Source organism: Mobula hypostoma, chromosome 13 (genome assembly GCF_963921235.1).
Source record: "Mobula hypostoma chromosome 13, sMobHyp1.1, whole genome shotgun sequence".
In the NCBI taxonomy this organism is placed as follows: domain Eukaryota; kingdom Metazoa; phylum Chordata; class Chondrichthyes; order Myliobatiformes; family Myliobatidae; genus Mobula; species Mobula hypostoma.
Window position 1 is genome coordinate 33,376,194 of NC_086109.1, and position 12,482 is coordinate 33,388,675.

The 12,482-nt window shown below is 40.7% G+C and overlaps 1 protein-coding gene across 6 annotated transcripts in view; it reads left to right on the forward strand.

Annotated features, from left to right (window-relative positions):
* The window catches only part of LOC134355532 (high mobility group protein HMG-I/HMG-Y-like), a 103,961-nt gene that overhangs the window by 46,066 nt on the left and 45,413 nt on the right, over window positions 1-12,482 (forward strand). For all 6 annotated transcript variants that reach the window (XM_063065535.1, XM_063065536.1, XM_063065534.1 and 3 more), the window contains one exon: window positions 7,456-7,509. In XM_063065535.1, the coding sequence (XP_062921605.1) occupies window positions 7,456-7,509 (54 nt within the window). The remainder of the gene's footprint in view (window positions 1-7,455; window positions 7,510-12,482) is intronic.

A 12,482-nucleotide genomic window follows, 5' to 3' on the forward strand; every position in this document is an offset into this window, starting at 1 on the left:
TGTTTAAAAAAGGATCAAAAAGTAACCCGGGAAATTATAGGCCAGTAAGTTTAACGTCGGTAGTAGGTAAGTTATTGGAGGGAGTACTAAGAGAGAGAATCTACAAGCATTTGGATAGACAGGGACTTATTAGGGAGAGTCAACATGGCTTTGTGCGTGGTAGGTCATGTTTGACCAATCTATTGGAGTTTTTCGAGGAGGTTACCAGGAAAGTGGATGAAGGGAAGGCAGTGGATATTGTCTACATGGACTTCAGTAAGACCTTTGACAAGGTCCCGCATGGGAGGTTAGTTAGGAAAATTCAGTCGCTAGGTATACATGGAGAGGTGGTAAATTGGATTAGACATTGGCTCGATGGAAGAAGCCAGAGAGTGGTGGTAGAGAATTGCTTCTCTGAGTGGAGGCCTGTGACTAGTGGTGTGCCACAGGAATCAGTGCTGGGTCCATTGTTATTTGTCATCTATATCAATGATCTGGATGATAATGTGGTAAATTGGATCAGCAAGTTTGCCGATGATACAAAGATTGGAGGTGTAGTAGACAGTGAGGAAGGTTTTCAGAGCCTGCAGAGGGACTTGGACCAGCTGGAAAAATGGGCTAAAAAATGGCAGATGGAGTTTAATACTGACAAGTGTGAGGTATTGCACGTTGGAAGGACAAACCAACGTAGAACATACAGGGTTAATGGTAAGGCACTGGAACAGAGAGATCTGGGAATACAGATACAAAATTCCCTAAAAGTGGTGTCACAGGTAGATAGGGTTGTAAAGAGAGCTTTTGGTACATTGGCCTTTATTAATCAAAGTATTGAGTATAAGAGCTGGAATGTTATGATGAGGTTGTATAAGGCATTGGTGAGGCTGAATCTGGAGTATTGTGTTCAGTTTTGGTCAGCAAATTACAGGAAGGATATAAATAAGGTTGAAAGAGTGCAGAGAAGGTTTACAAGGATGTTGCCAGGACTTGAGAAACTCAGTTACAGAGAAGGGTTGAATAGGTTAGGACTTTATTCCCTGGAGCGTAGAAGAATGAGGGGAGATTTGATAGAGGTATATAAAATTATGATGGGTATAGATAGAGTGAATGCAAGCAGGCTTTTTCCACTGAGGCAAGAGGAGAAAAAAACCAGAGGACATGGGTTAAGGGTGAGGGGGGAAAAGTTTAAAGGGAACATTGGGGGGGCTTCTTCACACAGAGAGTGGTGGGAGTATGGAATGAGCTGCCAGACGAGGTGGTAAAGGCGGATTCTTTTTTAACATTTAAGAATAAATTGGACAGATACATGGATGGGAGGTGTATGGAGGGATATGGTCCATGTGCAGGTCAGTGGGACTAGGCAGAAAATGGTTCGGCACAGCCAAGAAGGGCCAAAAGGCCTGTTTCTGTGCTGTAGTTTCTATGGTACAATGCAATACATATAATACAAAACAACCTGTGAATTACAATAAATTGTGTGTATGTGTATATAAAAAAATTAAAGTAGTGCAAAAATAGAAATTTAAAAAAGTAGTGACGTAATGTTCATGAGTTCACTATCCATTTAGAAATCTGATGGCAGAGGAGAAGAAACTGTTCCTGAATCAATTAGTATCTGACTTTAGGCTTCCGTACCTTCTTCCTGATGGTAGCAATGAGAACAAGACAAGACCCCGGTGATGGGGGTCCTTAACGATGGATGCCACCTTTTTGAGGCATTGTTCCTTAAAGATGTCCTGGATACCATGGAGGCTAGTGTCCATGATGGAGCTGACTAAGTTTACAACTCTCCGCAGCTTGTGTTGGGTTCAGGTTAGATCCTCAGAGATACTGACACACAAGAACTTTAAATTACTCATTCTTTCCACTTCTGATACCTGTGTGAGACTGGTGTGTGTTCCATTGTCTTACCCTTTCTGAAGTCCACACTCAGTTCTTTGGTCTTATTGACATTGAGTGCAAGGTTGATTCTGTGACACCACTCCACTAGTTGACATAGCTCACTCCTGTATGCCTTCTTGTCACCATCTGAGATTCTACCAACAATGTTTGTATCATCAGCACATTTATAGATGGTATTTGAGCTGTGCCTAGCCACACAGTCATGTGTATATACAGAGTAGAGTAGTGGGCTAAGCACACACCCCTGAGGTGCACCAGTGTTGATAGTCAGCGAGGAGGAGATGTTATCACCAACCTGGCACTCAACATCAGTAAAACGAAAGAGCTGATTGTGGACTTCAGGAAGGGTAAGTCGAAGGAACACATACCAATCCTTAATAGAGGGATCAGAGTTGAGAGAGTGAACACTTTCAAGTTCCTGGGTATCAAGTTCTCTGAGGATCTAACCTGGTCCCAACATATCGATGCAGTTATAAAGAAGGTAAGACAGTGGCTATACTTAATTATACTTTATACTTTATTGTCACCAAACAATTGGTACTAGGACGTACAATCATCACAGCGATATTTGAATCTGCGCTTCACACTCCCTGAATTACAAATATTAAATATTAAAAATAGTTAAAATTAGTAAATATTAAAAATTTAAATTATAAATCATAAATAGAAAATAGAAAAATGGGAAGTAAGGTAGTGCAAAAAAACCGAGAGGCTGGTCCAGATATTTGGAGGGTACGGCCCAGATCCGGGTCAGGATCCGTTCAGCAGTAGCTGTTCCCAAATCTGGCCGTACGAGTCTTCAAGCTCCTGAACCTTCGCCCGGAGGGAAGAGGGATGAAAAGTGTGTTGGCTGGGTGGGTCGTGTCCTTGATTATCCTGGCAGCACTGCTCCCGCAGCGTGCGGTATAAAGTGAGTCCACGGATGGAAGATTGGTTTGTGTGATGTGCTGCACCGTGTTCGCGATCTTTTGCAGCTTCTTTTGGTCTTGGACAGGAGAACTTCCATACCAGAATGCTTTCTGCAGTGCATCTATAAAAATTAGTGAGGGTTTTAGGGGACAGGCCAAATTTCTTTAGTTTCCTCAGGAAGCAAAGGCGCTGGTGGGCCTTCTTGGCAGTGAACTCTGCTTGGTTGGACCAAATCAGGTTATTTGTGATACTGACCCTGAGGAACTTAAAGCTTTTGACCTGTTCCACTTGCGCACCACCGATGTAAATTGGGTCGTGCGGTCCGCTACTCCTTCTGAAGTCAGCAACCAATTCCTTCGTCTTGCAGACATTGAGGGATAGGTTATTGTCTTCGCAGCATGCCACCAGGTTCTTAATTTCCTCTCTGTAGTCAAACTCATCATTACCCGAGATACGGTCTACAATTGTGTCATCAGCAAACTTATGTATTGAGTTTGATGGAAACTTGGCTACACAATCATGGGTGTACAGTGAGTACAGCAGGGGGCTGAGTACACAGCCTTGTGGGGCACTGGTGCTCAGAGTGACTGTGGAGGAGAGCTTGTCCCCTATCTTTACAGCCTGGGTCCTGGCTGTGAGGAAGTTGAAGATCCAGCTGCAGATCTGAGTGCTAAGGCCCAGGTTCCGGAGCTTAGGAATCAGTTTATTTGGAATGATGGTATTAAAGGCAGAGCTGTAGTCATTGAAAAGGAGCCTTACGTATGCGTCTTTATTCTCCAGGTGTTCTAAGGAGGACTGTAGGGCTAGAGGGATGGCATCTGCCGTTGACTGGTAGGCTGTGGTTGAGGTGTGCCATAACCAATCTCTCGAAGCACTTCATAGCAATTGATGTCAGAGCCACAGGTCAATTAAGAGTTTGAAGAGATTTGGGATGTCAACAAATACATTCAAAAACTTCTATAGATGTACTGTGGAGAGCATTCTGACAGGCTGCATCATTGTCTGGTATTGGAGGGGGGTGGGGCTACTGCACAGGACCAAAAGAAGCTGCAAAGGGTTGTAAATTTAGGTGGCTCCATCTTGAGTACTAGCCTACAAAGTACCCAGGACATCTTCAAGGAGCAGTGTCTCAGAAAGGCAGCGTCCATTATTAAGGACCTCCAGCACCCAGGGCATGCCCTTTTCTCACTGTTACCATCAGGTAGGAGGTACAGAAGCCTGAAGACACACACTCAGAGATTCAGGAACAGCTTCTTCCCCTCTGCCATCCAATTCCTACATGGACATTGAACCCTTGGACATTACCTCACTTTTTTATTTTATATTTTTTTCTGTTTTTTGCACAATTTTTTGATCTATTCAATATACATATATTGTAATTGATTTATTATTTTTAGTTTTTTCCTTCTATATTATGTATTGCATTGAACTGCTGCTGAGTTAACAAATTTCATGACCCATGCCAGTGATAATAAACCTGATTCTGATTCTTTAACTCACCATATACAAGTACATGATGATGAATGAAAGGGACAGTTTACACTGATCTTAATCCAATACTCATCCCATTTTAATTTCCCCCCACATTTCTATCAATTCCCTACAGATTCTACCACTCACTACCCACTGGTGGAGAATCTCACCTGGTCCCTCAACACCAGCTCCATAGCAAAGAAAGCCCAGCAGCGTCTCTACTTTCTGCGAAGGCTGAGAAAAGTCCATCTCCCACCCCCTATCCTCACCACATTCTACAGAGGTTATATTGAGAGCATCCTGAGCAGCTGTATCACTGCCTGGTTTGGAAATTGCACCATCTCCGATTGCAAGACCCTGCAGCGGATAGTGAGGTCAGCTAAGAAGATCATCGGAGTCTCTCTTCCCGCCATCACAGACATTTACACCACACGCTGCATCCACAAAGCAAACAGCATTATGAAGGACCCCACGCACCCCTCATATAAACTCCTCTTCCTCCTGCCATCTGGCAAAAGGCACCAAAGTATTTGGGTTGTCGCGACCAGACTATGTAACAGTTTCTTCTCTGAAGCCATCAGACTCCTCAATACCCAGAGCCTGGACTGACACCAACCTATTGCCCTCTTCTGTGCCTATTGTCTTGTTTATTATTTATTGTAATGCCTGCACTGTTTTGTGGATTTTATGCAGTCCTGGGTAGGTCTGTAATCTAGTGTAGTTTTGTGTTGTTTTTTTACATAGTTCAGTGTAGATTTTGTATTGTTCATGTAGCACCATGGTCCTGAAAAACGTTGTCTCGTTTTTACTGTGTACTGTACCAGCAGTTATGGTTGAAATGACAATAAAAAGTAACTTGACTAAGGGCAATTTACAGTTGTAAGTTAACCTACCAACCTGCATGTTTTTTGGAATATGAGGGAAAACTGAAGTACCCCCAGTAAACCCACATGGTCACAGGGTGTACATATATACAGAACACAGAGTACATCTAATGGGAAGAGGTTCACTGACCATAAAACATCTAATGCTCTCTTGCTCCCAGTGAGCATTTGGCAGATTTATTCAAATAAGATTATACGCCTGGGTTTACCATTGCTTCAGAGTACAGTACTTTCAAAATTGAGATCTGATGAAGGGCCCGGCCTGAAACGTCAGCTGCGTATTCCCCTCCATAGATGTTGTCTGACTTGCTGAATTGTTTGTGTTAACTGCTGTCACTTTGGGTTGAGATATTGGAAGCCAGATTCCACAGGTAGAGTTTAGAAAATATACCTCACATCAGTTTCGTTTTGTGTCCCGAATAAGCATGAAGCACCAAGCTTGCCCTATTATGCGTCCTCCACTCCCACATTGTGAAGATCACCCTAGCAGAGTCTATACTGTTGGATTAGGGTCCAAGTTGTCATTTTTCTTGTAGTTTAACTTTATGCTTGCTTATGTGTTTGTATGATTACCTGTTTGTAAATGTTCATTGGATTTTTAGTCATTTGTAGTATAGCTGGTTCTGTGGCTTTATACCATCTTTGCAGCCTATGTTACCAAATAAATTGAACTGTTACATAGACAGCTATTATCAAATAATTTCCTATCTAGTTTTAGCTGATTTTCAGTATAAAGTGACCGTGATATTTTGTTCAATACACATGAAAGTTGCTGGTGAACGCAGCAGGCTAGGCAGCATCTTTAGGAAGAGGTACAGTCGACGTTTTGGGCCGAGACCCTTCATCAGGACTAACTGAAAGAACAGCTAGTAAGAGATTTGAAAGTGAGAGGGGGAGGGGAAGATCTGAAATGATAGGAGAATATAGGGTTATGATAGGGATCCCTCCCCCTCCTATCTTCTCCTATCATTTTGGATCTCCCCCCCCCCCCCCCCACTTTCAAATCTCTTACTAGCTCCTCTTTCAGTTAGTCCTGATGAAGGGTCTCGGCCCGAAACGTCGACTGTACCTCTTCCTATAGATGCTGCCTGGCGTTCACCAGCAACTTTTATGTGTGTTGCTTGAAATTCCAGCATCTGCAGATTTCCTCGTGTTTATGATATTTTGTTGTTTTTTTTGTCTTTTTTGGTTCTTACAGTTGGGTGAATTGGTTACCATAATTGTTTTTATGAATATCTAATAAAATTGGTGTGACCACAAGATCTGCGCATCGTCCTGGACTTCCAAAGAACCTACTGGACAATATTATCTCCAGATCAACCAATATGTAGTCCTTGTAGTGGAGTGTGGGAAAGGCAATAATTCCACTGATTTTTCTTCAAATTCTTTCTGCAGTATTTTCTTAGGCAGTGATGGACACATGATGGACCCAGGGCGTTTGAATTCTTGCTAACATGACTTCTATGGAAGATACAGCTATAACTCTTAGGACTTTGTGGTATTTGTCTGACCTCTGAATTCTCATTATGTTTTATTGGTAGTAAAACAAGATTTTTCGATTTGATGATGATAAAATGGAATAAGCCATCCATGAGTATGCAATGCAAGCATATTTCTATAAACCTGACACTTTATGGACAGTGTGTAACATAATATAGGGGCAGAATATTGCTACTGCTGTCTCGTATGTGAAAGGCTTTCTTATACTGAAAGGTCCTTGCTTTGCCATCTCAAATGTGTTACTGCTTTGAAGTGTTTCTAAAAATCTTTGCAATTCAGTGGCATTGAAAACTATTTGAAATTAACTAATTTTCTCAACCATTACAGATTGAACTAAATAAATTGTCTATAAAGTCTTGCCTGCTGAAATGGTTTTAGATATAAATAATGAAAGATTCATTTTGTTCTTCCCTTTCCAATTTTTCTTTCAGATCTAAATTCTCTATTTAAATAAATGGATTGTGGAGACACTTTTATCCTGGTGCAGAATCTGGGAGCAGTGTAAATGCTGGGGAATTTCGGCAAGTCTATGCTCTCTTGCTGCAGTGTCTTGCAATGGAGAGAAGTGACAGATTTGTCAGCAAGAATACGTCAGTGTGCCTTAACTTGGAAGTACCTGTTTGACGTGGAGCTGCTGCCGTTTACCAGCAGGTTCTGGGTTTTGGTAGAGTTTTCCACTGTCCGCAAGGCTGCTAATCACTTAGTCTTATCGTGACTCCCAGGTTTTCTCAAGAGTGAATATAGAATGCACTTTAAAAAGATGATTAATTTATTGGTGCATACTTGATTTTTGCATTTAATTCTTTTCCAGAAATCTGGTGGTGCTGAAGAAGGAACAAAGCCCAGAGGTAGACCTAAAAAACTGGTAGGCAAACATTTCTGATACTGCATCTAAAACTGGTTAGACCATGTCTGTATATTAGAATTTGTGAGTTAGGGGAATTGGCAACAGTTTCCACTTGAACAAATGTACAGTCACATCAAATATTTCACAACATTTTACATTATTGGTTTTTCACTAGCATGATACTGCAGTGGTGTTATTGCAGCTTGGGGGATTCTGGAGTTCAAAGTTCAATTCCAGTGCTGGTCTGTAAGGAGTTTGCATGGGTATTCCCCAGAGACACCAGCTTCCTCCACAGTCCTCAGGCGTACCGGTTAGTAGGTTAATTGGTCATTGTAAATTGACCCATGATTAGCTTACGGCTAATCAAGTTTGATGGGGATGGCTGGGACCGTGTGGCTTAAAGGACCAGAAGGACCCCCCTGCACTGTATCCCAAAATAAATAATAAATGTGTATGACAGTGAGACTCTCAAATTTTACTTGGCGAACAGTGAATGTGGTTAACTCAAATTTAGTGATTTTTTTTCTTTAATGTCTTGTATAATATTATTTTGGTGAGATAATTTTCTGATGTGCTACTGAAAAACTAACTGGCCTGTCTTGCAATTCATTGGACTTTCTGAGATCTATATTTACATTTGGGGAATGGAACAAGCCATCAAGTTGTGTTCAAACATTTATTTATACTCCTAAGTTGCCTATGTATTATAAAGAAATTCCTATTCTACAAGTATTCTGATACTAGAAATAGCATTAGTATTAAAAGTACTGAAGTTCTGTAATATTACAGGATGTTCTTATATTGTAGTATCGATTGTAAAGTCTAACAAATTTACAGTGCCTTATTCTCACTTATTTTATTTTATGTCACTTTTCTTAAATGACCTCTTGTCTTGATTTTTTCCCCAATTTGTTTAGGAAAATGTTTAACTTTCCTTTCTTCCTTCCCATTTTAAAAAATTTAGCTTCTTTTAATCATTTTAAAAATGTGTAAACTGCCATTAAGATGTTACAGGGCCAAATTACAAAATTAAATAAATGGCTTTTAGTAAGTCTAAAACTATGTGTGAAGCTGAAATGATTACACGGTGTGAACAAATTGTTATCTGTTATCCCAGTGTTTTATCAAATTTCCCTCCTTTTGTGCAGTGTTGACTGTTTAATTGAAATAAAAAGGAACCTTTAGCACGAGTTTTTGTTTTCCGAAGTTTTAAAATGTCCTTTGTAGTGGAGGTTGAGGGTTGGGACCGCCTTGTGTCTATGTGCTCATCCAGCAACAGTTACTGGATAATGACTAGGAGTAGTAATTCATCCTGTCCCTGAAACTCTGAAGCCAGTTGTTTTAAAACTGCCGCAGTCTGGCTGGAAATGGGCTTATTTGGCTTAGTATGTAAATTAAAAACTTTAATAGTTTTATTGCTTATTAGGGGAATTTGCTGAGCCACTGCGCAAATCCCTGTGACAAACATTTTCGTACCTAGGATAGGATTGCTGGACAAGCATATTTGTGATAGATTTTCCGGTTGTCTTCATGAGGAAATTTATCTGCAATACTAGACAGATAAAATGTGCTTTTGTTGCCTCTATATAGACTGTGCCTACATACATTGTGTTTTTGTGACTATAGTTTTCATCAATACGCAGCCTTTGAAGAGTTTAAATATATTAAGATAAAGGTTTGCATTTTAAAAATGTCCAGATAGCAATCCCTTGGAAACAGAAACATGATGTTGATCAAGTAATTTGTTTTTTTAGATTATTGGTTCAGGGGTGATTATGTTGGGCAGGACTCTAGGATAACTCTAATAGATGTCTTGCATCCAAGTGGGAACAGATGATATAATACTGGTTTCACATCTCACCTGAAAAGTCGTATCTCCAAAAGTTAAATTCTTGATTTGGTGCTTGGATTTCTATTGTAGGATTTGAACCTTACCATCTGACAGTGTGCTGAGATACTGATTACAACAGCTGTTTTTTGTTGTATATGGAAAAACATTATACTGCTTAGGAAAACAAACGAATTAAAGACATTCATTTCCAAAATGTTGAGGTGTTTGCTGTACTCAGACAAGGAAGTAGTTTTTTTTTCATACATTTTCTTTCTTTGCTGTTGTAGTTTTTCATATTTTTTGTAGCATATAATGTTCACTTGCAGATTTCAGGAAGCTTTTTAACCAGCCTCCTCTGTGGATGATTGTTAATCCAGTATTCTAGTTCTTGAGTATTTTTCTTTCCTTACTAACTTAATGTTTCCAAAGATTCATTTTAGGAGCAGAATTAGGCTACTCGGCCATTAAGTCTGCCACTCCATCATGGCTGATTTATTATCCCTGTATACCCCATTCTGCTGCCTTGTCCCTGTAACCTTTGACACGCTGGCGAACCAAGAACCTATCCACCTGTGTTTAAAAATACTCAATGACTTGGCCTCCATGGCTGTCTGTGGCAATGGCTCACCACCTTCTGGCCAAAGAAATTCCTTCTCATCTCTGTTCTAAATGGATGTCCCTCTATTCTGAGGCTGTGCCCTCTGGTCCGGCATTCACCCACTATAGGAAACGTCCTCTCCACATCCACTCTATCTGGACCTTTCAATAATTGATATGTTTCAATGAGATCCCCCTCATTCTTCTAAATTCCAGCAAGTACAGGCACAGAGCCATCAAATGCTTCTCATACATTAATCCTTTTATTTCTGGAATCTTCCTTGTGAACCTCCTTCAGACCTCTGCAATGCCAGTACATTGTTTCTTAGATTAAGGGTTCAAATCTGCTCATAATACTGCAAGTGTGGGCTGACCAATGCCTTGTAAAGCCTCAGCATTACATCCTTCGTTTTATAGCCTGGTCCTCTCAAGATGAATGCTATCATTGCATTTGCCTTTCTTACCACTGACTCAACCTTCAAGTTAACCTTTACAGAATCTTGCACAAGGACTCCCAAGTCCCTTTGCATCTCTGATTGTTGACTGCTCTTCCTGGCTGGAAAATAGTGTATGCCTTTATTCCTTTTACCAAAGTGCATGACCATTACTTCCCTACACTGTATTCCATCTGCCACTTCTTTGCCCATACTCCTGATCTGTCCAAGTCCTTGCATCAATAAGCCTTTTAGTCCTTTTGTTAAACAAATCACACAGATTATACTGTAAACACAGAGATTCTGCAGATGCAGGAAATCCAGAGTAAACACACACAAAATGCTGGAGGAACTCAGCAGCTCAGGCAGTGTCTATGGAAGTCGATGTTTCAGGCCAAGACACTCCATCAGGACTTTCCAGAGGCAGAATCACTGACATATGTTATGAAATTGGTTGTTTTGTGGCAGCAGTGCAGTATAATAAGTATAATAAAATATACTATAAATTACAATAAGAAATATATACATTTCAACCCAGGGGAAATGATACAGGATGAATTGCAAGCTTGGATTTCGGGCTAACTTGCTCAGAGCCAACAGATACAGTACTAGGGATGGAAGGATGTTATTTTGGAAAAGAATTGAGCTCTGTGCCCAATGATGTTCCGCAAGGGTAATTTCGAGGACTTCAGTTGTTTGTGGTATATACTAACTATTTGGATGAATATGTGGATCGGTAGATTAACAAGTTTGCAGATACTACCAAGAATGGAATTGTGGACAGCAGAAAGGACAATCTATAAGTGGAACATAGATCACTTACAGATACCAGCAGAGAAGTGGCAAGTGTAAGGTGTTGTACTTTGGGAAGTCAGATGATAGGAGAAAAGTAAAATTTATTATCAGAGTACATACATGTCACCACATACCACTCTGAGATTCTATTTCCTGCAGGCATACCCAGTAAATCTATAGAACAGTAACGGTAAACAGGATCAATGAAAGAGCAAGAGCAGGGAAGACAACAAACTGTGCAAATGCAAATATAAATAAATAGCAATAAATAATGAGAGCATGAAATAGCAAGATAAAGAGTTCATGAAGTGAGATCATTAGATGTGGGAACATCTCAGTAGATGAGTGTAGTTATCCTCTTTTGTTCAAGAGCCTGATGGTTGAGGGGTAGTAACTGTTCTTGAACCTGGTGGTGTGAATCCTGAGGCACTTGTACCTTCTACTTGATGGCAGCAGTGAGAAAAGAGCATGGCAAGGGTGGTGAGGATCTTTGATGGATGCTGCTTTTTCATGATAATGTTTGATATAGACGTGCTCAATGGCTTGGAGGGCTTTGCCTGTGATGTATTGAGCCAAATCCACTACCTTTTGTATGACTTTCTGCTCAAAACCATTGGTGTTCCCATACCAGGCCGTAATGCAGCCTGTGAATACATGTTTCACTATACATATATAGAGTTTGTCAAGGTTTTTGATGACATCCCAAATCTCCATATACTCTTCAGGAAGTAGAGGCTCTGTTGTGCTTTCCTTGCAATTACGTTTATATGATGGGTCCAGGACAGATCCTCTGAGGTAGTGACACACAAGAATCTAAAGTTACTGGCCTTCTCCACCTCTGATCCTCCAAAGTGTACTGGCTTATGGACCTTTGGTTTCCCTCTCCTGAAGTCTACAATCAGTTCCTTGGTCTTGCTGACATTGAGAGAGAGAGGTTGTATGACGCCACTCATCCAAATTTTCAATCTCACCACTTTGCTAATTCATCATCAGTTTTGATACGGCCCACAACAGTGGTGTCACAGCAAACTTAAAAATGGTGTTGGAGCTGTACTTAGCCACACAGTGATAGGTGTAAAGCAGGAAGCTAAGCTCTCAAACCTATGGATACCCTTGTGCCGATGGAGGTTGTTGAGGAGACGTTTTTACCAATCCGAACTGACTGGGGCCTACAAGGAAGGCAATCCAGAATCCAAGTGCATAAAGGACTATTGAGGCCCATGCCTTGGAGTTTACTGATTAGTGTGATGATATTAAATGCTGCACTGCGATTGATAAAGAGCATCCTCATGTATGCACCTTTGCTGTCCAGATGCTCTAGGGTTGTGTGAAGA